This window comes from Neolamprologus multifasciatus, chromosome 5 (genome assembly GCF_963576455.1).
Source record: "Neolamprologus multifasciatus chromosome 5, fNeoMul1.2, whole genome shotgun sequence".
In the NCBI taxonomy this organism is placed as follows: Eukaryota; Metazoa; Chordata; class Actinopteri; order Cichliformes; family Cichlidae; genus Neolamprologus; species Neolamprologus multifasciatus.
Window position 1 is genome coordinate 37,336,835 of NC_140443.1, and position 24,042 is coordinate 37,360,876.

The 24,042-nt window shown below is 45.8% G+C and overlaps 2 protein-coding genes across 4 annotated transcripts in view; one reads left to right on the forward strand and one right to left on the reverse strand.

Moving 5' to 3' along the window:
• sypl2a (synaptophysin-like 2a) overlaps nt 1-24,042 on the forward strand; it is a 495,265-nt gene that overhangs the window by 90,344 nt on the left and 380,879 nt on the right. The gene's annotated exons all lie outside the window — the stretch shown is intronic.
• usp48 (ubiquitin specific peptidase 48) overlaps nt 941-24,042 on the reverse strand; it is a 29,790-nt gene continuing 6,688 nt past the window's right edge. The window contains exons 9-27 of one of the 3 annotated variants that reach the window (XM_085159144.1): nt 23,070-23,249; nt 20,387-20,524; nt 20,139-20,288; nt 16,175-16,375; nt 15,630-15,741; nt 15,398-15,540; nt 14,695-14,769; nt 14,457-14,581; nt 10,588-10,710; nt 10,417-10,478; nt 10,201-10,311; nt 7,216-7,346; nt 4,414-4,520; nt 4,209-4,316; nt 3,668-3,850; nt 3,464-3,589; nt 3,329-3,377; nt 3,221-3,247; nt 941-1,798 (exon numbers count right to left, since the gene is read on the reverse strand). In XM_085159144.1, coding sequence (XP_085015270.1) covers nt 1,776-1,798; nt 3,221-3,247; nt 3,329-3,377; nt 3,464-3,589; nt 3,668-3,850; nt 4,209-4,316; nt 4,414-4,520; nt 7,216-7,346; nt 10,201-10,311; nt 10,417-10,478; nt 10,588-10,710; nt 14,457-14,581; nt 14,695-14,769; nt 15,398-15,540; nt 15,630-15,741; nt 16,175-16,375; nt 20,139-20,288; nt 20,387-20,524; nt 23,070-23,249 — 2,174 coding nt within the window. In that variant the 3' untranslated portion in view covers nt 941-1,775. The other 2 variants (XM_085159143.1, XM_085159145.1) reach the window with 2 other exon arrangements.

The window sequence follows — 24,042 nt, forward strand, 5'->3', positions numbered from 1 at the left end:
CCTTTCTGACTCTCAGTTCACTGCATTTGTGTGATGTTTCAGAGAGAGCGCTCAATGCAAACCAAAGCATAACTAGAACAACAGTTTAACAAAGAATCCTTCAGTTAGGCCCAAGTTCAAGAACGTCAGTGGTTCACTAGAATTGAGATAACAAGAACATTTTGACAGGAAAAATAACGGTGCAGGTTTCAGCGACTGAGACCATGTATGATTCCAGCTGTGCCACACCACTGCAATGAAGAGATCTGATCATCAGCATGCAGCACGGCCTGATGACTTCATACTGAGCACCACAGATGTGAGATTTGCTTTCTATGCAGAAGTATCAAGAAAACAAAAAGCTGCTGCACCGTCTCTCTGTGCATCTACAGAAAATATACAATACAGCTGAAGCAAGACCTGTGACGCTGTGAGGAAGCACAGAAAAGTGAGGGTGGTGCAACAGATGGGTGTTAGGTGGGGATGGGAGTAACAGATGATCTGTATGGCCTGTGATACCCACAGACAACACTGAGCTACAGTCAGCACAGAGACGAATGAAAATGGGTAAAAGAACATGAGGCGGTGGGAAGGTGAAACTGTAACAAGTGGAAGTAGTGAATGTGGGCAGGTTTAAATCTGGTGTCAAAAGCCCAACGCAGCACAAGAGAGGAGGAGAAAGTGCAGGTAGGGTGGAGAGGTGTGGGTGTGATATCTGAGGGGGAAGATTTACAAGATGGCAGCGAGAGCCACGCTGATGTTTGGGCTGGAGATGCAGCACTGACGAGAGGCGGAGCTGGAGGGCGTGAAATGTTTGTAGTGAGTGATGAAGACATCAAAGGGACAGTTTGGAGACAGAAGCGCGGCTGGCATGGTTTATACATGAACTGCTGCCAGGCAGGAGGAGAGGAAGAGCACAGAGGAAGAGCACAGAGGAAGAGCACAGAGGAAGAGCAGCCAGGTAACAACAGACGATGCTCAGAACAGGATGATATGAACGCAGATGACCTGCTGCTGCCACCTGGAGCAAGTTCATCCATTTGCTGTTGGTGAACACTGATCAGGAAGTATGAACTGATCGGGCGCACACACGTGTCAGGCCATGAATGAACACAAAATTATGACGTGAAGGCAGAGTGCTTTGAAAATAACTTTATTGTTTATAAGAAATAACAGTGAAAAGAAGACAACGTGTCACTGCTTACATTTGTTCCATTTCATTCTCTCCAGCGTATGGTTTACATACTTTGTAGCTATGTAACTGCAAATGCCACATCGAGTGTGTACAAACACACACGTGCTTATATAGACATACATACATATATATTTATATATGTATATATAAAATGACTGTGTGGAGGTAATACATGTTCTAAGATTGATGAGCCAGTATATTTGCAATAATTAACAGGAACTAGTGCATTCTTCTGACAAACCTGAAAACTCTGCAGTTACAAGATAAGCTTACACACAACAGAAAGAAAGAGCATCATCTTCAATTTGTCTTCTGTCATAATTTAAAAGATTCAAAAATAAAACATTTTCTCGACCCACAGTAGATCTGAGCTGAACCAGGTCTCAGACTCCGACCTGGTGTCTTTACAAACGTTCAACCTCATGTAGAGAAACTTTGCAAGATAGTCACAGTTTTATCAAAGAAAGCCTACTCAAAATGTAGAAAAACAAAGTACAGAACAAATTTAAGAGCTTATTTATATGGACACAACATATTCAAGCTTTTTTAAAATTTCCGTCCGTCACCGTCGCAGTTCAAGCACAGCTGCAAACAGCTGTCCTCAGTGGCCGAGCAGCCCGGTGCCTGGAGGAGGTCACAGTGGTTAGAATGAAACAAACACTGTGCGGTCAGACGCTGTGACACAGTCTGTGACGAGTGATATGATGAACTGTATCGGATGAAAACATCTTCATAACATACACTATGTTTTGTGTCGTGGTGTGGCAAAATACACAGTTTATGGCAATATTCCTTTGTCTTCTACACAAGAATCACGAGCACGAAAAGAGCCGTCAGCTGCTCCAAACAAACCTCAACTCAAACATTAGAACGGGCGTTTCCCCGCAGCACGCCGTGTAAGAAACGCTCACACAGAAACAACTTACATCTAAACATGTATAGCTTCATGCGTGGGCCACACACTCGACCCGGCGCCGCCCAGCTGGAAACACTTCACACAGGTGGAGCTGAGATTCACAGAGTTTAAGTAAGAGCACTATTTTGTGATGTGTGGTTATGAGAAATGTCTTACATGAGAGTTTGGTCCTAACACCAGCTGTTTGTGAGTCCTTGAGTTTATGTCTGAAGGATCTCAGTCGTCCTCACAGTCCAAGGAGCTTGGAGAGAAAAGCGTCTGGACGTCTTTAAGCTTCTCAAAGACGTTTTTAAGATCTCATCCGAGAAGCTTCTTCAGTTCTGAGAAGCTTCTCGTCTTCAACAAGCTTTCCAAGCTCATTAGACTTTATGCTTTCTGCTGCCAACTTGTGGATGAGACTGGGAAAACATGGACACTGGCTACCTGCTGACGCGGGTCGGCCTGTCTCCAACAACACGCTGCGTTAAGCTCCTCTGTGATTGTAACAGCGCTCATCATCAGACAACAAACACGTCTCATCATACAGCAGCGCTTATGTGTTCACACACGTTCATACTCCCATCAGCTGGTTCAGTATCCAAGGATACTCTGGCATGCAGACTGGAGCAGCCAGTGCAGGGTGGGCAACTCCAGGCCTGGAGGTGTCCTGCAGGTTTTAGACGTGTCCCTGATCCAACACAGCTGATTTAAACGACCTCCTCAACATGTCCTGCAGTTCTCCAGAGGCCTGGTACTGAACTCATCATGTGACTCAGGTGTGCTGACCCAGGGTGAGATCTCAAACCTGCAGGACACCGGCCCCCCAGGCCTGGAGCTGCCCACCCCTGACCTACAGCCAGCACTACCTGTGGCTCTCCTCCAGCTATTAGACAGAGGGCAGCTTTCAGATCTGAAGGCTGATTGCTTTATAGCGTACATACAGCCTGCTTCACACACAAAGAACTTGGGACAGCCCACATGTGGCTCCTGTTTCCAACATGTGGGCTTGTTAGTAAGAAAGAGTTTACTGGTGTCACTCCAACTAACGTGCTTCTCCACCTGCTCCACATCCCAGCTGCAGTGGCCCTGTGCCTACACTGTGACACACCATTATGTTTGAAGTAAAACAAGTGCAGAGGAAGCATGCTCACCTTTAAACCCCTCTTCAGGCATTCTCACTGTGAACAAAGAAGAACAGTTTAAGAAAGCAGCCCTTCTTTGAACCCAGCGGTAGTGGAAGCACACACAGGCCTACTGACCTTGATAGACATCGTCCATTGCAGCGTAATCTGCTATTGGCTCATCAGCCTGCAGCCAAACAGAATATTTGGAGGAAAATGACGTCAGATTATGTTCTAGCGATTGTTGTGTGAGGATGAGGAGACTGTGTGTACCTTCAGACAGATGATGCTCTCCGGGATGATTCCCAGGCTTCCCAGTGTGGCCGAGTCGTCTGTCAGACTTTTTCCATCAATGAAGAGATTTTGGTCAAACGGAGCCACAGAGAAGGCGTGCATGATCTGGACAACGACAGGCACCGTGGGTTTAGTCAAACTGGCCCACTCACTGCTTTGTGTTCAGCAATCTGAATTCCTCACTTGTATTTTCAGCTCTTTCAGAGTCTGATTGGCTGAAACGATGAGCGCCTTCTCTCCACGGAGCTTCCTGTGTCGGGTGCTCCTCCTGATTCCTCCTGGTTTGGCCACGTTGGTCACAACACCAGCAGCAGCTGTGGGCACACTGCTGTCACTCAACTTTAGCCGCTTTGCACCGTCCTGTGACTGAAAGAAACAAAGTTTGTAACAGATTTGAGTCAAAGATACAAGTCTTAGGGAACAAAAGACTCAGGATATCTGTGTGTGCTGCTAGCAAACGACTAAATGGGTTTTTTCCAGGTGACGTGAGGTTTCAGAGCCGCCACAGGCAGACGTGTAAAAACAAACTCCTAGATTCACCAGCAGCATCGTTACTCACACATGTCTTGTAGCTGCTCATCAGACTTGCACTATAACTCATTCATATTTCTCAGTTGTGTTAATGCAGAGAACCTGATGCAGCCTCGTGCCTCTGCTGACAGCTTTGACTGAGTGTGATTACTGAGAGCTTTCTCTTGCACACGCGTGGTGCTGGTGTGGTTACCTGGCTGAAGTCGGGGTCTTTCTCACCATCCAGTTTGGGATGTTCTTCCTTCTCCTCCTCTGCTTCAGAGCTGCTGACACTCAGCTCTGGTGCAGCCTCCTTTATCATCTACGCACAGTTAAATAAGTGTGACAGGAGAGGCTGTTAGACACAGTCAGCGCAGCAGCTGAGAAAAACGTCACCGTTAGAGGTAAAAGCTCTTTACTCTTTTGTCTTCAATCACTTTGCGTATATAGATGGTGGCTTGGGTATACTCTCGGAGGTCCCTCTGCTGCTGGAAGAGGAAGCTCTCTCTGCACTCCCAGCACAGATCTGGACACAAACACATCCATTTGAAATGAATCAAGGACAAAAAGCATCACTGATGAAGTATCGGGCTCACTGGACAACCCCAGGTTTCTCTTCAGCACTGTAGCCAGGCTGACAAAAAGTCAGAGCTCTTTTGAGCCAACCATCCCTTTAACGTTAACTAGTGATGACTTCATGAACTTCTTCACAAATAAAATTTTTATCATTAGAGAAAAAATTACCAATAATCATCCCACAGATGTAATATTATCTACAGCTACTCTTAGTACCATTGATGTTAAGTTAGACTCTTTTTTTCCAATTGATCTTTCTGAGTTAACTTCAATAATTACTTCCTCCAAACCATCAACGTGTCTTTTAGACCCCATTCCTACAAAACTGCTCAAAGAAGTCCTGCCATTGATTAATTCTTCGATCTTATATATGATCAAGCTATCTCTAATAATCAGCTATGTACCACAGGCCTTCAAGGTGGCTGCAGTTAAACCTTTACTCAAAAAGCATCTCTAGACCCAGCAGTCTTAGCTAATTATAGGCCAATCTCCAACCTTCCTTTCATATCAAACATCCTTGAAAGAGTAGTTGTCAAACAGCTAACAGATCATCTGCAGAGGAATGGTTTATTTGAAGAGTTTCAGTCAGGTTTCAGAGTTCATCACAGCACAGAAACAGCTTTAGTGAAGGTTACAAATGATCTTCTTATGGCCTCTGACAGTGGACTCATCTCTGTGCTTGTCCTTCTTGACCTTAGTGCAGCATTCGATACTGTTGACCATAATATCCTATTAGAGCGATTAGAACATGCTGTAGGTATTACAGGTATTGCACTGCAGTGGTTTGTATCATATCTATCTAATAGACTCCAATTTGTGCATGTAAATGGAGAGTCCTCTTCACACACTGAGGTTAATTATGGAGTTCCACAGGGTTCAGTGCTAGGACCAATTCTGTTTACATTATACATGCTTCCCCTAGGCAGCATCATTAGAAGACATAGCATACATTTACACTGCTATGCAGATGACACCCAGCTCTATCTGTCCATGAAGCCAGATAACACACACCAATTAGTTAAACTGCAGGAATGTCTTAAAGACATAAAGACTTGGATGGCCACTAACTTTCTGCTTCTTAACTCAGATAAAACTGAGGTCATTGTACTCGGCGCTGAAAAGCTTAGAAATATGGTATCTAACCAGATTCTTACTCTGGATGGCATTACCTTGGCCTCCAGTAACACTGTGAGGAACCTTGGAGTCATTTTTGACCAGGATATGTCCTTCAACGCACATATTAAACAAATATGTAAGACTGCGTTCTTCCATTTGCGCAACATCTCTAAAATTAGAAATATCCTGTCTCAGAGTGACGCTGAAAAACTAGTTCATGCATTTATTACTTCCAGGCTGGACGACTGTAATTCATTATTATCAGGATGTCCAAAAAACTCACTGAAAAGCCTTCAGTTAATCCAAAATGCTGCAGCAAGAGTACTGACAGGGACTAGAAGGAGAGAGCAGATTTCTCCTGTTTTGGCTTCCCTTCATTGGCTTCCTGTTAAATCCAGAATTGAATTCAAAATCCTGCTCCTCACATACAAGGTCTTAAATAATCAGGCCCCATCTTATCTTAATGACCTTGTAGTACCATATCACCCTATTAGAGCACTTCGCTCTCGCTCTGCAGGCCTACTTGTTGTTCCTAGAGTATTTAAAAGTAGAATGGGAGGGAGAGCCTTCAGTTTTCAGGCCCCTCTTCTGTGGAACCAGCTTCCAGTTTGGATTCAGGAGACAGACACTATCTCTACTTTCAAGATTAGGCTTCAAACTTTCCTTTTTGCTAAAGCATATAGTTAGGGCTGGACCAGGTGACCCTGAATCCTCCCTTAGTTATGCTGCAATAGATGTAGGCTGCCGGGGGATTCCCATGATGCATTGAGTTTTTCCTTTCCAGTCACCTTTCTCACTCACTATGTATTAACAGACCTCTCTGTATTGAATCGTATCTGTTATTAACCTCTGTCTCTCTTCCACAGCATGTCTTTATCCTGTCTTCCTTCTCTCACCCCAACCAATCACAGCAGATGGCCCCGCCCCTCCCTGAGCCTGGTTCTGCCGGAGGTTTCTTCCTGTTAAAAGGGAGTTTTTCCTTCCCACTGTCTCCAAAGTGCTGCTCATAGGGGGTCATATGATTGTTGGGCTTTTCTCTGTATCTATGAAGCGCCTTGAGGCGACATTTGTTGTGATTTGGCGCTATATAAATAAAACTGAATTGAATTGAATTGAACAGGTCAACTGTGAACCAACCAGTGTGACCTTCAGCACAGTTTGGGTCGTGAGTTTTGGACGGGCAGACCACCACGAGGGCTCACTGGTCCTTTAGCTGAACGAGCTGGTTAAACTGCTCCTGTATTATAGCCTGCTCTGCCTTATCTAAGGTGCTGTGGATCTCTGTACATGGAACTACCTCAGTGATCTCATTTTCATGCACGTTTTGTGACCTAATATGTGATAACTTGGATAAAGATCGGGCATCTGGAGTGACGCATCCACAGGTTGTGAAACCTCACATGTTTGTCCACATGCAGCATCCACAGCTCTACATTATGATCATTAGAAACATTACAGTGGGATTTCATTCTTCTCTTCAGTTTGTCGACCCTCTTCTCGACATACTTAACCCGACTTTGGACTCTTACCAGGCTGAGTGGTGTACTGGGTGGTGCAGCCACTCGGCGTAGTCCGTTTCAAGCAGTGGATGGAGATCGGCTGGTCCACGATGAAGAGTCTGCTGATCACATCCCATTCGCTTGGCCACAGCAGAGCTACACTGTGCGAAACAACCAACAAAATCATTTTTGTCAGCACACCATGAAAAACAAGCAGCTGAAGAGTGGCAGCAGGTAAGGCCTGAGCCATTAACCACACATTATGATTCGTTAGCTGCATGCTGACTTTTAATTGGCCATCCTGCAGAGACAATCTGCAACCTCTTTGATCTCGACTGCCAATCAAAATGCTGAGGAGCTCACGGACGTTTCCAAACAGGAAACCCACAACGTACTTGTGAATATACTGTTGGGAGTCAAAGGAGCTTGCAAAGAAAAGCGTCTGGACTTCTTTAAGTTACTTGAAGACGTTTCACCTCTCATCCGAGAGGCTTCTTCAGTTCTAAGGTCAAATGGTGGAGAGTCCCAGATATAACCCTAGTGGGAGTGTCCCCCCACAGAGGGACAAAAGGACCCCCTGATGATCCTCTAATCGCCTGAGCCAAGGTGTGGAACTGGGTGTGGGTCCCAATCAGCCAGAGTTTCGGGTGATTTCATTGTGAAACCTGGCCCCACCTTATCATGCGAATTCCTGAGGTCAGATGGCCCAGGGTGTGAGTGGGCCTTAAGGCGTCTGGGAAGGGATCTCAAAACTGGACAGACAGACAGAGACACAGACAGAAGCAGAGCAAATCAGGATGAAAGTCTCAGCCACCCTCTCCAGTGCCAAAGTCCCTCCGTCCAACCTCACAATACAGGAAAAGAAGGCCGTCGCTTCCCTGAGCAAAGACCACAACATCACTGTTTTACCAGCGGATAAGGGAAGATGCACCGTGGTCCTAAACACTACAGATTACCATACAAAGATCACTACTCTCCTCAGTGACAACAATACCTACGAAGCCTTAAAGCGAGACCCCACAAGCAGCTACAAAAAGAAAGTTATAGCTTGCCTTCAAGACTTGGAAAAGGACAAAATCATTGACCGCCTTACTTATCACCGCCTTTACCCAGGGGATGCCATACCCTGCATTTACGGACTTCCAAAAATCCACAAGGAAGCTGTCCCACTCAGACCCATAGTCAGTAGCATAAACTCAGCCACTTATAACATTGCAAAACACCTTGCTACCATCCTTGCTCCTCTCGTGGGGAACACCCCACACCACATCAAGAACTCCACCGACTTCACTGACAAGGTCCAGAAACTTCCCCTGGATCCAGATGAAACCATAGTGTCCTTTGATGTAGTCTCTCTCTTCACTTGCATACCCACCACGGAGGCCGTGGAGACTGTCAGAAAACGACTACAAGAAGACAGCTCCTTGGAGGACAGGACCAACTTCACACCCGATCAGATTTGCACACTGTTAGACCTCTGCCTCACCACTACATATTTCAAATACAACGAAGGCTATTACAGACAAAAACATGGCTGTGCCATGGGCTCCCCCGTGTCACCTATTGTAGCCAACCTTTACATGGAGGAAGTGGAAAGGAAGGCTCTTGGCTCTTTCAAAGGAAGAGTACCCAGCCACTGGTACAGATATGTAGACGACACCTGGGTCAAAATCAAGACACAAGAAGTGGAATCCTTCACTGCGCACATCAACGCTGTGGATAAAAACATCAAGTTCACCAGGGAAGACACAAAGGATGACTGTTTGCCTTTCCTGGACTGCGCTGTGCACATTGAAGAGAACGGCAACCTCAACATCGAAGTTTACCGGAAGCCCACACACACGGACCAGTACCTCCTGTTTGACTCCCATCACCCTCTGGAACACAAACTTGGAGTAATTAGGACCCTACACCACCGGGCAGAACATGTTCCCTCTAAGCCTGAAGGGAAAAAGAAGGAACACACACATGTAAAGGAAGCACTCAAAACGTGCGGCTATCCTAAATGGGCGTTCTTAAAGTCAGCAAAGAGGCACAGAAAAGAAGATCAGACACCAGCGAGGGAGGATAAGAAGGACAGGCGCAACAACATTGTCATCCCCTATGTAGCCGGTGTATCAGAGAAACTCAGGAGGGTTTTCTCCAAGCATGACATCCCGGTGTACTTCAGACCCAGCAACACACTCAGACAAAAACTGGTTCACCCGAAAGACAAAACGCCAAAACACAGACTTAACAATGTGGTGTATGCCGTACAGTGCAGCGAGGAATGCCCAGACCTCTACATTGGAGAGACCAAACAGCCACTTCACAAGCGCATGGCACAACACAGAAGAGCCACCTCCACAGGACAAGATTCAGCTGTCCATCTGCATCTTAAGGATAAAGGACACTCTTTCGAGGATGCCAATGTTCACATTTTGGACAGAGAGGACAGATGGTTTGAAAGAGGAGTGAAAGAAGCCATCTATGTCCACTGTGAGCGACCATCTTTGAACAGAGGCGGTGGTTTACGACACCAACTCTCTGCCATCTATAATCCAGTTTTGAGATCCCTTCCCAGACGCCTTAAGGCCCACTCACATCCTGGGCCATCTGACCTCAGGAATTCGCATGATAAGGTGGGGCCAGGTTTCACAATGAACTCACCCGAAACTCTGGCTGATTGGGACCCACACCCAGTTCCACACCTTGGCTCAGGCGATTAGAGGATCATCAGGGGGTCCTTTTGTCCCTCTGTGGGGGGACACTCCCACTAGGTTTATATCTGGGACTCTCCACCATTTGACCTTAGAACTGAAGAAGCCTCTCGGATGAGAGGTGAAACGTCTTCAAGTAACTTAAAGAAGTCCAGACGCTTTTCTTTGCAAGCTCCTTTGACTACGATGACCTGGATGACTGAGAACCTTCACAGACATACTGTTGGGAGTTTAAAACATTTTACAGGATGTAATGAACCTCTGTAAGAACGACATTTAAAGGTAAGACACAGGATAACTGTGGGACAGAACTCACTGTTGTGCCTCTCCGTTAATGAGCGAGTCGTAGGTGAACATGAAGCCTCCGTGTGGACACAGCAGCAGCGTGTTGCTAACATTGGACACGGGGGAGGACTTTGTGGGTCTCCTGTGTAAAACACAGAAGAGAGAAAAACAGAAGTGAAACTGGAGAAAAGTGCAAACAGTCAAACTGCATCATCATATAATCACTTTACTGTCAAAACAAACATACCTGATAAATTTTCTCCACTCATCCACAAAAAACAGAGGAACTACATAAAGCACATCTGTGCCCTGGGTACACAAACCAGAAAACAATGTCTGCGTTTACCTTCTGTCATCATTCAAACAGCATTACTCATATGCAGAGGGATTGGTGCGGAGCACGCGGTGCTCGGCTTACCTGAGGCCATTTGGTGAGCGCTGGTCGATTTTTCTCATGGAAGAGGTTGAGCAGTTGGTTCTTCTGGTCCAGGGCCATCATCTTACTGACTGCCTCGTTGTCCTTTTCCTCCTGCTCCATCGTCTGGAAAGACAAAACTAATCTTTCAGTTCCTCAGCTGACCAAATGGCACATCTACCAACTACCACCGCCTGGTGCTGCTGCAGAGCTCCATGTTCATTTGTAGGGGTTTAAAAAATGTTTCAGTTTGAACTAGAAAGTGCATCTTCTGAAGAAACTGGGAATGCTTGAATCTGAATGTATGCACTGAAATGAATTAACTGCTGAACTGCTAAAAGCTGACGTTTACATGGAAGAAGTTGGAAAATAGCTGAAAATGTTTTAAATGTAAATTAGAAAAACCTAATAAATGAGAAAAGACATTTTAGAGTCAGAAAATATCTGAATGAATATTAAACATTAATACTCTTTGAATCACTGAATGAATAAAATGTGATCCCTCCATTTGGATCCACACAGTTTAAAAAGTTTACATCTCTGAGCTTTTAAAGACACGCTGTTGGACAGAGAACAATGATGGCGACGTTTTGAGGGTAAAATGATGGCTGTAGGTCAGGGGTGTCAAACTCAAATTAGGGCTGCTCAATTAATCAAATTTTAATCTCGATTACGATCTGGGCTTTCAACGATCATTAAACATGACTGAGCCGATTATTAGCCCCTCCCTCGTGCTTTACTCTCGCGCTGCTCCGTGTGGCAAATCGAGCGCACCTCTCTCCATTTCGAACACGTGTCACAACAATTAAGAGCAGCGGTCTCCAACCTTTTTTGCACCACGGACCGGTTTATGCCCGACAATATTTTCACGGACCGGCCTTTAAGGTGTCGCAGATAAATACAACAAAATAAAACTAGTACCGGTACTGAAAAAAAGAAAATTTATTCATAACACACGTGAAAAGACCCAGGAAAACCGAGTAAACGATAAAAACGATAACAAAATAACGCTGAAAACCGATAAAAACCCTGAAAACTATACATTTCACACCTGAGCCTCAACTCTCGCGGCCCGGTACCAAACGACTCACGGACCGGTACCGGTCCAAGGCCCGGGGGTTGGGGACCGCTGATTAAGAGGACCCGAGGGAAGCTCGGAAAGCTCAGCAGAAGTTATTTGGAGAGGAGAGTGACTGCTGTTGGTTGAAAAGAGGTAAAAAAAAAACTTCAGTGGTGTGGAAACATTATGGGTTCATGAGTCAGACGTGGATCAAGTAGACACAGTGTGTAAACTTTGCTACAGTGTCGTAGCTGCACCACAGAGCAACACTGCAAAGTTCACTAAACATAGATGTTTACATTTTTCTTTTATTTCTTATATTGCAAACATTTGCACTGTTATCAGTATTTGCACACTATTTTATATTACTTTTTGACAATCTTTAAAGTCATTATTCAACACATTGTTATTGTTAAATATATATCATCAAATAATCGAGATCTCAATTTCAGTGAAAATAATCGTGATGATCATTTTTGCCATAATCGAGCAGCCCTACTCAAACACACAGTGGGCCAAAATTCAAAACTGGAACAAAGTTGCGGGCTAACATTAATATTTATTGGAAAAAAAAAATCTTCCTCCAGATATAAGAATGAATCTTTTCTTATGGACTCAAACACGTTTTGCTGGAAAACTGAATATGGAACAAGCAAAGCTTAATACTAAACAATATATATATTAGCTGTATAAACCAGTAGGCCAGCTCTGATAGTAATTTGGTATGGCTTCACGGGCGAGAGTTTGACACCTATGCTGTAGAGCAAACACTGTGGACACAGCAGCCGTGGAAAGAGACGTGTTTCAGATGAAACTAAGCAGAGTGAGAGAGAGCTCAGGCAGGTGTGAGCCTGGTTGCTATAGTGACTGCACCCAATGGCTCCATACACACGCACACAGACATGCGCCTCACTTCTGCTGCTTAAAATGAACAGAAGAGTCAGGCCCAAACAAATCGTTTCTGCTGAAACAAATGTGTGGCTGCCCTTTGAGACATCCACACAATAATAAAGATGTAGAAGAACAATACTGTGACTCTAATAAAGTGATATCAATTCATTAAATCCTCAATTGATTAGTGAATATAAATGTATTTTGCCAGAATCTCAGCTTAAAGCTCACAAAACTATTTCAACAACCTCCAAACAGCTAAAACAGTAAATGAGAGCAGGTACACGAGTTCCACACAAAGACGTAAACACAGAGTGTGGGTCGCACACAGGCACGGCGTCGGGCTGGAAGCCGACAGCTGACGCTGCAGGTTTCATCACTCTGACTGACTGAAGCAGCAGCAACAGAAGAGCCAAACTACGCGTCACGTTACACAAACATCATCATGACTCTGACCTCGCCTGTTTTGTTTCCACCATGATAAAATCACACTTCCTGCACAGCTCTCTCTCTCTGTTCGCTTGCTTATTACACACCAGTCTGCCGTTGTGTTCAGCGTTCTTTCTGTTTTCTTTTCAAAAATGACCTCTCTCAGTAAAGCTTCATTTCTGTTGTTCAACACCGAAGAAATTTAAACTTTTTAAAATGATCACACATTGCAAGACACTTACCCGTGTCTGTAATCAAACCTCTGTAACTTTGCTTCACTTCAGCAGCATCAGCTAATGTTCAGCTGTTGATTCATGGTTTTCTTTGATCGAATGCAGAATATTTTTAAGGTTATCTGCTATAAAAGGCAAATCTGCTTCCTGTTTCTGTGTTTTATCCTCAATCCTGACACAGAGGCGCCTACTGTGACGCTTTGGTTTACACATAGATATAAAAATATGAATCTGTACTGATAAATGATCAGAATTATAATATTTCTGACTGACTGAGTCAAAATGGAATCAAATCTAGAAACTGAATGTGATACCAAGCTCTATTCATTTGTAGCTCAATATTAAAAGACGGAGGTTGGTCAGCTGTAGTTATCATCAGAGGGACAAAATATTAATGTTTCAACATGATTATATCATATGTATTGAATATATCCATCCATTCTTTCCAGGGGCTGTTGGGTGAGAGGCAGGGTACACCTTGGACAGGTCACCAGTCTGTCGCAGGGCTAACACCCAGAGACAGGCAACCACTCGCACTCACATTTAGAGTTACCACTCAACCTATCCCACTAACTCCACGTCTTTGGACTGAACCCACAGAGACACGGGGAGAAGCAGCAAACTCCACACAGAAAGACTCCAGTCTGATGGTGGAACTGGCAACAGTACTAACCACCATGCTGCCGTACTGAATATAGAAAACCAACACACTGGTGGAAACCATCAATATTTCTGTGCATTAATCATGAAGGCTGTCCAGCTGGTTTTAGTTTAAGGGTCACATCAATCCCAGTTTCATCTCCAGCTGTGTGGATTAGTAACACCAAACCATTTCATCTACTGTAAACAAATGTTCATGTTTAACCTCCTGGGACCTGCGTCCACATGTGGATATTACATTTTGGGTTATTTAGACCAAAATGCTCAAGTTTGCTCTGCAAGGGCCTGATATGCACTTACGAAGACGTTAAACTGCTACTGTTCTGTTGAAGTTTTAAATGAATATCCTCATACGTGGCTCTCGTTTTCTTAGAAACAAAAATCAGGCGATTCTTTGTTTTTACATTCATCAGGTCCCGATCAGCCCAAATATCAAAGAGAGATTAAAAATGCTGCCGTGGAAGAGTTCGGGTCTGAGGAGGTTAATGAACCATCAATCTGCACAACATGAACTGTGTCTGACAAATTGTGATGCAGGCTTAAAGAAAATATCAAACATAATGTAATGACGACACAGTGGATGAGTGTGACGCACTAACCAGGCACTGCTGACAGGCCTCTTGGTCCTGGGTGAATTCTGGGGCTTTGGGGAAGTATTCCCGAAACTTGGTCCAAACTTCAGGCGACACCAACTTGCGTTCAGTTTCCAGAATACTCAGACCACCTAGAAGAATGATATTATGGATGCTAGCACAGCCATAACAGCGAACGTTGTTTTGTTTTTAAAGTGTTTAAACATCTGCATATCTAATAATTACTGCTGATGGTGGCAAATACCGTGACTGCAGACGATATCTTCATTAAAAGTCTTCATCTCGTCCTCAGTGCACTCTGACAGCTCCGAGCTGAACTCTGCAAACAAACAGGTGATGCTCATAAAACCATGCTCGCAGATGAAAACATGGCTGCACATGTAGAGCATGACGGGTGCACACACACAGTCACTGGACACTTTGCTGGTTACAATAAAGCTTGTCTTTTTCTGAAATACTCAGAACAGCGTGGCTAGCCCCTGTGCACATGTCTCGCTCAAAATAAACTCATCTTTCTCCCTCATTCTGATGTTTGCTTTGCACAGGTTGTCTTGGCCACGTCCACATGGCTAAATCCACGAGTGTCTGCCAAGCAATCGGCTGATTACACATCTGTGTCAACAAGCAGCTGAACACATGTACCTAATAAAATGTCCTTTGAGTATATTCAAGAGTCTGTCTGCAGTTGTGAACAATTTTTGTTCACAACTGCAAACACATAATATTCATACAATTTTGTATGAATTTTTTGGCTTTTCTGGACAAGGACAAGCATCAGAATCAGGTCAAAATCAACACTTATTATATAATTAATATGAGGAATATTATGTGCAGCAAATCTGCAAAAGATGACTGAATGAAACAGTAAATGTCTATTATTTTCAGTTTGGCTGACAGGTACAAAAACACAACAATGGAAGTGGAGGACACAGAAGGATTATTAGAACCTTTACTGTTGTTGGTGTGTGGTCCCTGTCCATTGGTCTGGCTGTTGTTGTGTGTGGTTTCATGTTCATCCTCCTCCAGCTGTTCCAAAGCCAGCTGCCTCCAGCTCCGCAGAGATGCTTTGCCTACCCAGAAACCTGCACCACTGATACACAGTGCAATAAAATAGACTTTTATATGGACTTAAGTCAAGACATTGATTGGCCGACCTACACTTAGCCAGAGCGTGCTTACCTGAACGTGCGCTTCACCAGGTTTGAGATTTCCTTGTAATCTTCACTGAGCTGGTTCTTCAGCCGAAGCACTCTGCATCGTTGGCTAACACACTCTCTGCACAGAGACGACTCTAAACAAACACACAAAGTGACCTATACTGTTGTACAGAACACACAATACAGACAGAGGTAGTCTGTAGTATTTTCATATGCTAGTATACTTGTGAGGTTACTGACCTCTGCAATAACTTGTTTAAACAAATGTTATCGGTTTGCTGCATTCTCAGGCACACCCTATCAGCAACTGTTTAAACACATTTAATAAACCTTATTTCAAAGTGAACAAGTGAATCTGACAGCTGTCTGCACTTGTCATCCTTACCAGTGGTAAATGTGTTGCAATGACACAGTTTGTGCTGAAACAAGATCATTTTGAGTATAATTTGAAACTCTTAGTTCACGTTTTCATTAGTCTGACATGGTTAAATATGACAACGACTGATGTGTAACTTGAAGAAGTGAAACTATGACGCGTGCAGAAGCTCATGATTTGAAAAGTCTAACCATTCAGTCTAGGCCCTCCACCGTAGCGTTCATACAGGAGTTGTGCAGCTTGCATGGAAACCTTCCTGGTGTCTCCCACTTTGTCTGGGTGAAGTTTGTCATGAGAACACAAGAAGCGGGAGCTGTCAATTTCTTTAGTGGCAGTGGAGTCATCAAGCCACTTCTTAAGCCAGTCAAGGGGGATGAACTCATACGGCTCGCCTGTACACAGAGAAAGCAGAGGAACACAACCATAAGGAGGAAATTCAGGCTTCTATTGTGGTAACAGCAGGTTCCCTGTACCTTATCCCAGACATACATGTGTTAATCATGTTACGCATGCAAAATTACTCTTTCAGTTTGGTAAAAAAACAAAACCAAAAACCGACAGGTTCAGAGGGACAGTGCCAGGAGAGGCAGGCCGGCACCGTTGCAGCTGGAGCACCAGAGATCACCTTTGCAAATAAATGATCACTGGCCTGTAAACCTGACTGTATGTGTGTGATGCTGGGGTCCCAGAACACAGGTGTCTCAGTGGCGCCAAAACCCAGGCAGGCATGTGGGAACACAGCCTGCACACCCAGTCCTATTACTGGTGCAGACGGTGGTGGACCTAGCAACGTTGCAGCAAGAGCAGATGGAGAAGCTGCAAGAGCAGGCTGAATCGTGGCTCAAGAGTTGGGAGTTCGCCTTGTAATCGGGAGGTTGCCTAGTCCTCCCTAGGGGTGACTAGTGAAAGCGCTATACAGGCCATGTACCATTTACCAATCCTGGACGCAGTTTCTGCAGAGGCTAGCTGCTTGGTCTGCCTCCTTATGGCACCGCTGCTGCTCCCCCTGGCTCCAGTGGGACTCTCTACTGGATCAGGGAGGGGGGTGACCCCCAGGCGTTCTTGGAGGTTTGTTGAGTCACAGTGGAGGTGTGTTAGTAGCCCGAGGTGGAGTGGGTCCTGCGGCCGCTGTCACTCCTTTTGGGAAAGCCCAAGTCTTGGCTCTCAGCCTATCCGCAGCGGCGAAAGTCGGCTTCTAAGACGTCCAATGAGCAATAGTGGATTGGTTGTGGATCTTCCCAGAGGACCACCACTGATGCTTCCAGAAGGCGCTAATGTGGCCGGAGGAACAGGCCTATTCCAGGTGGCTGCACGACTTGGCAAGCTAGGCAGTTGGACTGTGCTTGAGCAGTTCGTGGAGGGGCTCCTGGCAGACACATTGGAGTGCGTCCACTGATGTCGACCAGCCAACTGGAACATCGTGGTATCGGGCGAGAGAATCGGTTAGGGAGCCACAACAGGTGGCAGGACATCGTCAGGATGCCAAGGAGGTGGGAGATAACACCACTGTGGTCACCACTGCCTGCACAGACTACCCCGTCTCTCTCTGCTGTTTCTTTATTGGTCTCAGCGGCTACAGACACTGCACCCCACACACCGGGAGCTGCACGTACATCGGGCAGGAATGTCGCAGGTGCAGGCGACCAGGGATGAAGGTGGGGGAGATGTTCTGTTTTGCCAGCCCTCCAAAACCCTCCCCTTTGTCTGTGAGGACAAATGGGGCATACGGGATATGACAACTCTGGAGCGAACAGTCTCAATTTTATCAGCCGGGCATTCGTAGGAACACGCCCTGGTCTGAGTCTTAGCTGGTGAACCAGCCGATCATTTCGAAAACGCCTTTGCACCCATTACCAAATAACAGAGGTGCCGTGTGAACGCACTGGCATGGACCTCATGGGGCCATTTCAAACGGCGTGCACATGGAATATCGCATTAGTTCCAGTGGATTATGCGATATCCCAAAGCAATGCTGCTGGGCATGATTTCTGCAAAGAGTGTGGCATAGGCGATGCTTCAGGTCATCTGCTGAGTCAGCCCCTTAAAGAGCTACTGAGTGAGCAGGGCTTATCGTTCCCTGCTCACTAACACAGCTGTATGAATTACTAGGCATTAAATCTGTTTGGGCCAACATCTACCACCCTCAGACCAATGGGCTGGTGGAGCGTCTGAATGAGACTTTAGAATCCACGAAGTTCATTCACGAGGAAGAACGCAACTGGAATCAGTGGTTAGGCCCTCTGCTGTTTGCAGTGCAGGAGGTGCCCCAGGCCTCCACGGGGTTTTTTCCCTTTGAGTTGCTGTTCATCAGGAAGCTACAGTGTTGTAACTAATTAAAGAAAAGTGGGAGGAAGGTCCAAGCCCAGCTAAGAATGAATGAAAGTACTCTATTACTCCCTTTTTCGACCTCAAAGTTGCTCGCCGTGTGACGAGTTGACGATGAGTTGGTGCAGTCGGACAGGGGAGGTATACACAAGTATACCAACTCAACCTCCTTCAAGCGTGGAGAGTGGCTGAAACTATCTCTCTGCTGAGCCTGGTGAACGAGAGAGACGAGCTGGAGATGCCAATTTCCACTATTACCTCCTCCCTCCATTGTGATGATCATGATGTGTTTTTCATTGCAACAGTGTTTTGCAGATATATTCTCCCCCATGCCCAGATATACCAATTTCATAGAGCACTATTCTGTAACGTGCCCTGGTGTGAAGGTGCTTTCATAACGCTACAGGCTGCCTGAACATAACAGATAAATTGTTCAGAAGGAATTCACTGAAATGCTGAAGACAGGAGTGATAGAGTCGCATGCTTATCCCATGCCCCGGGCCAACAAGCTCCTGGGCCAGTTTGTCACACTTCCATTCGGCTTGTTTGGAGGCCAGGCTTCTTCCAATGTCTCATGGACCACTCGCTGCATATTCTGCCTATGCGAATGACATTAACATCCATAGTGACACCTGGGGGGAGCATGTACAGCAGGTGCCCACCTGGAGTACTTGAGGCAGGCGGGGCTCACCAGCAACCCGGAGAAGTTTTGAAGTTGAATGGAAGAAGGTACAGTATCTGGGGTAACCATCTGGGGTGTGCAGTTGTACCCACAGGTGCGAAAACAACAACTGTCGCATCCTGACCATGTCACAAGACCTAAAAAGAGGCGAGACCGGTCCTGGCTGATTACAGCTGCTGGTTCGTGCTGAACTTCACGGACCGGACCAGCCCCCAGTCGCACCCGAAAGGATGCCACAGATCTGGTCCAGTGGACAGAGCGGTGCCAGGTGGCATTTGTGCAGGGGAAGAAGGCTCTCTGTGGGAAGCCCCTGCTCCACACTCCTACCTTTTCCTTCCCTTTTATTCTGCAGACTGACACCTCAAATAGAGTGCCGTAGGCAGTTTTGCTCCTGAGGGTGGGACCGCCCGGTTAAATCAGCCAGAAGCTGTCAGAGTAGGAACCCTGGGTGACAAGCTGGTGGGTGGTTGACTCTGTTATCACCTCCTGGGCCACCCTTTCACACTCTGGTTGGATCACAGCCCGCTGCATTGGCTCCATCGCTTAAAGCATGCCAACATCCAGACCACTCATTGCTACATCCCAAGACGTGTGTGTTAACAGTACAGGGAGGGAATCTGTTGTACTAATAACTGTGAGATCAACAACATCCTATTCGTGGCCTGACGTGTTTGTGTGTGTGCATGTACGCATAAACTGTGACATAAATAATTATTCACACTGTGTAACAGGAATGCAAAGTAATCAGGCAGTTCCACTGCCTTGGACTGCAGCTATCAATAGCAAACCTTGTTTAGCAGCACAGCACAAGTTCTCCACCTGCTTGAGTTTCTTTGTTGACCTTCTAGGCAACAGACACAGAACATAAAGACTAATACTGACAGCTGCAGTCTAACACAGTAGAGCTGGAATATGTCCAACAGTGGCACCACAGACTAAAGGTGGTATGGTTGTTTGTGACTCCATCGTGTTGTTTCCGGAGATGCTCGAGGAGCCAATAATATACCTCAACAGCCTGACGAAGTAGAGTTTACATTTGGGAAACAGCAGTGTGCATGTAAGAATACTTTGAACTGTAACAAACATGTGCACACTCTAAGTGTTTCTGTTAAGTGGACTGTGGATGATTGAGGCATGATTTTACCGACCGTCTCTTGCGGGTAAAAGCTTGTAGAGCTCCTTCACCTCTTCATGCTTAGCCTTGCCCTTATCCACACTCTGTTTTCTCATGTCAGTCATCTCACTGCACCATTCCTCAAACTTATGGTTGTCTTGGTCTACCAACCTCTGAAGAAAGGCTGTTGGTCAGAAAGAGAAAAGACAATCAGACATGCATCACACAGAGGTCTCCATTTGTTTTTACCATTGTAGAGGTCATGCAAAAATCAATTCATACCTGGCACCTCCACATTACTCCTGAGAGGACCTGAGCTTTCCTCCTGCTGGACCTTATACACCAGCATGTATGCATTTCTGGAGCAGTGATAGCCTTTACTGCACTTTGGTTTTTTTGTCTGGGATTTTACCGTCTCAGCTAGGAAACAAGTGGAGTAAAGAAGAAAAACAACTATGAGAAGGTGTATACGTCCCTCAGGTGGTAAAATTGACAATGCATTTGCAAAACAGACAAACAAACAAACAAAAAAGCTGGTCCACTGTTATTAGGCCCTGCAGCCAGGCCTGGGGTACCCGGAGGCCAGTGCCATGGGCCCGGCTGGGCGCAGGGGCACTGGGTGGGGCAGAGGGCATGGAAAAAACACTTTGACTGCCTTGAAGGGTTTCTGGGAAACCATCAGGCGACTCAGGAGTGGTGCTCAACCCACATTGTGTATAGAGTGGGTGGAGCTCTGCTGGCTTCAACTGAGGATATTGTTGGGCAGTGGAAGGAATACATCGAGGAACTCTTTAATCCAGCTGACATGTCTTCTGTAGTGGAAGCAGAGTCTGGGGACGAGAGGGACGATTTGACTATCTCCGGGGCGAGGTCACTGTTAAACAAGTCCTCGGTGGCAGAGGTCCTGGGTGGATGACGTTCACCCCGAGCTCCTTAAGGCGCTGGATGTTACAGGACTGTCTTGGCTGACACAACTCTACAATGTTGCGTGGAGATAAGGGGCGGTACATTTGGATTGGCAGACCTGCGTGGTGGTTCCCATCTTTAAGAAGGGGGACCAGAAGCTTCAACTATAGGGGGGATCATTCTCCTCAGCCTCCCGTGAAAGTCTATGCCAGGATGCTGGAAAGGAGACTCCCTCCCCTAGTTGAACCTCGGACACAGGAGCATCCGAGGTTCTGTTATCTTCCTGGTCACAGATCCCTGGACTAGAGTGGGGCCATATGTAAAAATTTTCCAACCGACAATCGTCAGTTTAATAATCGATGATGAGCGACACGTTCACGCATGCGCGGACCTTTTGAATGGCGGAGTAACGTAATCATGCACGGACTGATTTGGGCGTTTACAAGACAGAAGTCCAAACATGGACAAACTAATTTCCCTCCAAAGTTAGGGCTGTCAGCGTTAATGCCGTCATCATGATTTAAACTTTTAACGCGCTCAACCCATCTGGAGCGCAGAATGAACAAACTTGGGACAAACTGTCTGAAATGCGTTGACAGAGACATTTCAGGGATTGTGCTCCAGATGGGTTGGGTTAACTGTTAATTGCGTTAGTCACATTAACGCTGACAGCACTAAAAATATATATATTAAGTTGCCCATTTGGGATGAAAGAGGATATAACCAAAGCTGTGTGCCACTTTTGCAGACGTATAGTGCGAGCAAAGGACTCAAACACGACCAACTTGCATGAACACGTACGTGTCCACCATCCGGCTGAGTATGCGGCTATCACCAGCTTCTGCAGCAACAAGCATTTGGGCGCACTCTGAGGAGGCTGCTGTTAAAACAGCGCTATTATTTTTTTTTCTGTTGACTGTTTCTATTAGCTCCATCATTATTAGCAAACTTACTCATGGGCAAATAAATAAATAAATAGCCTTTGTGAAAATGATCGCCGATGGGCTCAGCCTATCGGCGATATATTTGTCCAATCGCCCCATCCTACACTGGACCAGCTCTTCCCCCTCTCGAGGATACTTGAGGGTGCATGGGAATTTGGCCAATCAGTGTACGTGTTTTGTGGATTTGGAGAAAGCTTTCAGCCCTGTCCCTCGGAGCGTCCTGTGAGAGGTGCTTCTGAAGCATAGAGTGTCTGGCCCCTTATACAACCGTTCCAAGAGCTTTGTCCACATAGGGCTAGTTATATATGTTGGACTGGTTCCCAGTGGGTGGACTGCCCTTTGTCAAGGATTTTTTTCATAATGGCCACTGGCTCACACTGGAGCGGCTCACAGCCGAGTGTGAAGCGGCAGGAATGAGAATCAGCACCTCCAAGATTGATGGAGGCTCCTCAAAAGGGTGGAGTGCCCACTCTGTGTCAGAGACAAGTTGCTGCCCCAAGTGGAGGAGTTTAAGTATCGCGCGGTCTTGTTCACAAGTACAGGGAGAGAGGAGTGGGAGATCGACAGACGGATTGGTGCTGCAGCTGCAGTGACGCAGATGCTGTGCTGGTCGATCTATGTCCCGACCCTCACCTTTGGTCATGAGCTGTGGGTAGTGGCTGAAAGAACGAGATCGTGGCTACAAAAAGCAGAAATGAGCTTCCTGTGAAGGGTGTCTGGCCTCTCCCTTAGGGACAGAGTCAGGAGTTGGGCTCAGAGTAGAGCAGCTACTGCTCCACACCAAAAGGATGCCTCCTGGGTGAAGTGTTTCAGCCATGTCCCACTGGGAGGAGACCACGGGGCAGATCCAGGACACGCTGGAGAGATAGAATCTCTTATATATATATATAATCTCGGTAAGATATAATTGCGTACCGAGGAATGCCATGGTGCTCCCCCAGACAAGCTGGAGAAGGTGGTTGGGTCTGGGCTTCTCTGCCCAGACCCAGGTAAGCAGAGGAAAATGGATGGATATGCATTAAAAATAATATTTGGCAACAATAACATAACGTTACATGGGGATTTCACAAAGGTCCTACTGAAGTGTCCCCATTTCCATGCTACTTACTACGTACCAATGTCCTCCTCAATACCAAGCTGTAGCTTTTTGCCTTCCATCTTTTCAATTTCCTCATCGTTGAATTTGTACCAGTCGCCAGTACGAGCATCTTTCACGTGGGCAATGTAGTGGCCGGAGTAGGCACTGATTCCCCGATGAATCAGCACTGCGCTCAGTTCGTAGACACATTTCTCATCTGGCGAGACGGACAGACATAACATTATAACTCATGTTACTGGGCAGTAAGACACTCCTCAACTAGGGATGCACCGATACCGATACTGGTATCGGGGCCGATACTGTAAAATGTGTGTGTACTCATACTCGTAAAAGTTAACCGATACCATGAACCGATGCTAACTTATTTCATTAATCAGAGGGTGGCTTGTCATTTCTGTTGTAGTTTTTTAGATTGGCCACTAGGGGGACATCCCGCGCTAAACAGGCACAGGGTTAGACGAGTGAGACTGGCGGCTCCAGATAAAAAAGAGAAACTGGAGGCTGCTGTAGCTAGGCTAAACAAAATGTCAGCAGTGTGGAACAGCCAACTTTAACTCAGGTTTTGGAAAAGCGATGAAAAATGTCAAGAGAAAATCCACGGACAGTTAAAATAACAGAGGCTCTGACTCATTTTATCGCTCTGGATGACCAGCCAATGCCGGTCGTGGAAAACATAGGATTGCACCGTCTTCTCAGCATACTCGAGCTGCGATATGAAATTGGACACTCTGCAATAATTTTAAAGTTTATTTTATTCCAAACAGAAGTGTTTATTTATTATTCTGAAAGCTCGAGACAGTGCCAATAGTTCAGTGATATTTTGTTAAATTACAATGTGGAGACTCTGCAATAATTTAACAGAAGTGCTTATTTTTTACTTGAAATCTTTTTTGTGGTCATTTTTATTACGATTTTATTTTTTATCGGCAGAGAATAAAATAAAACCTGTCTTCCAATTCATTGCATTTGTGTGTGTGTGTATCGGTTTT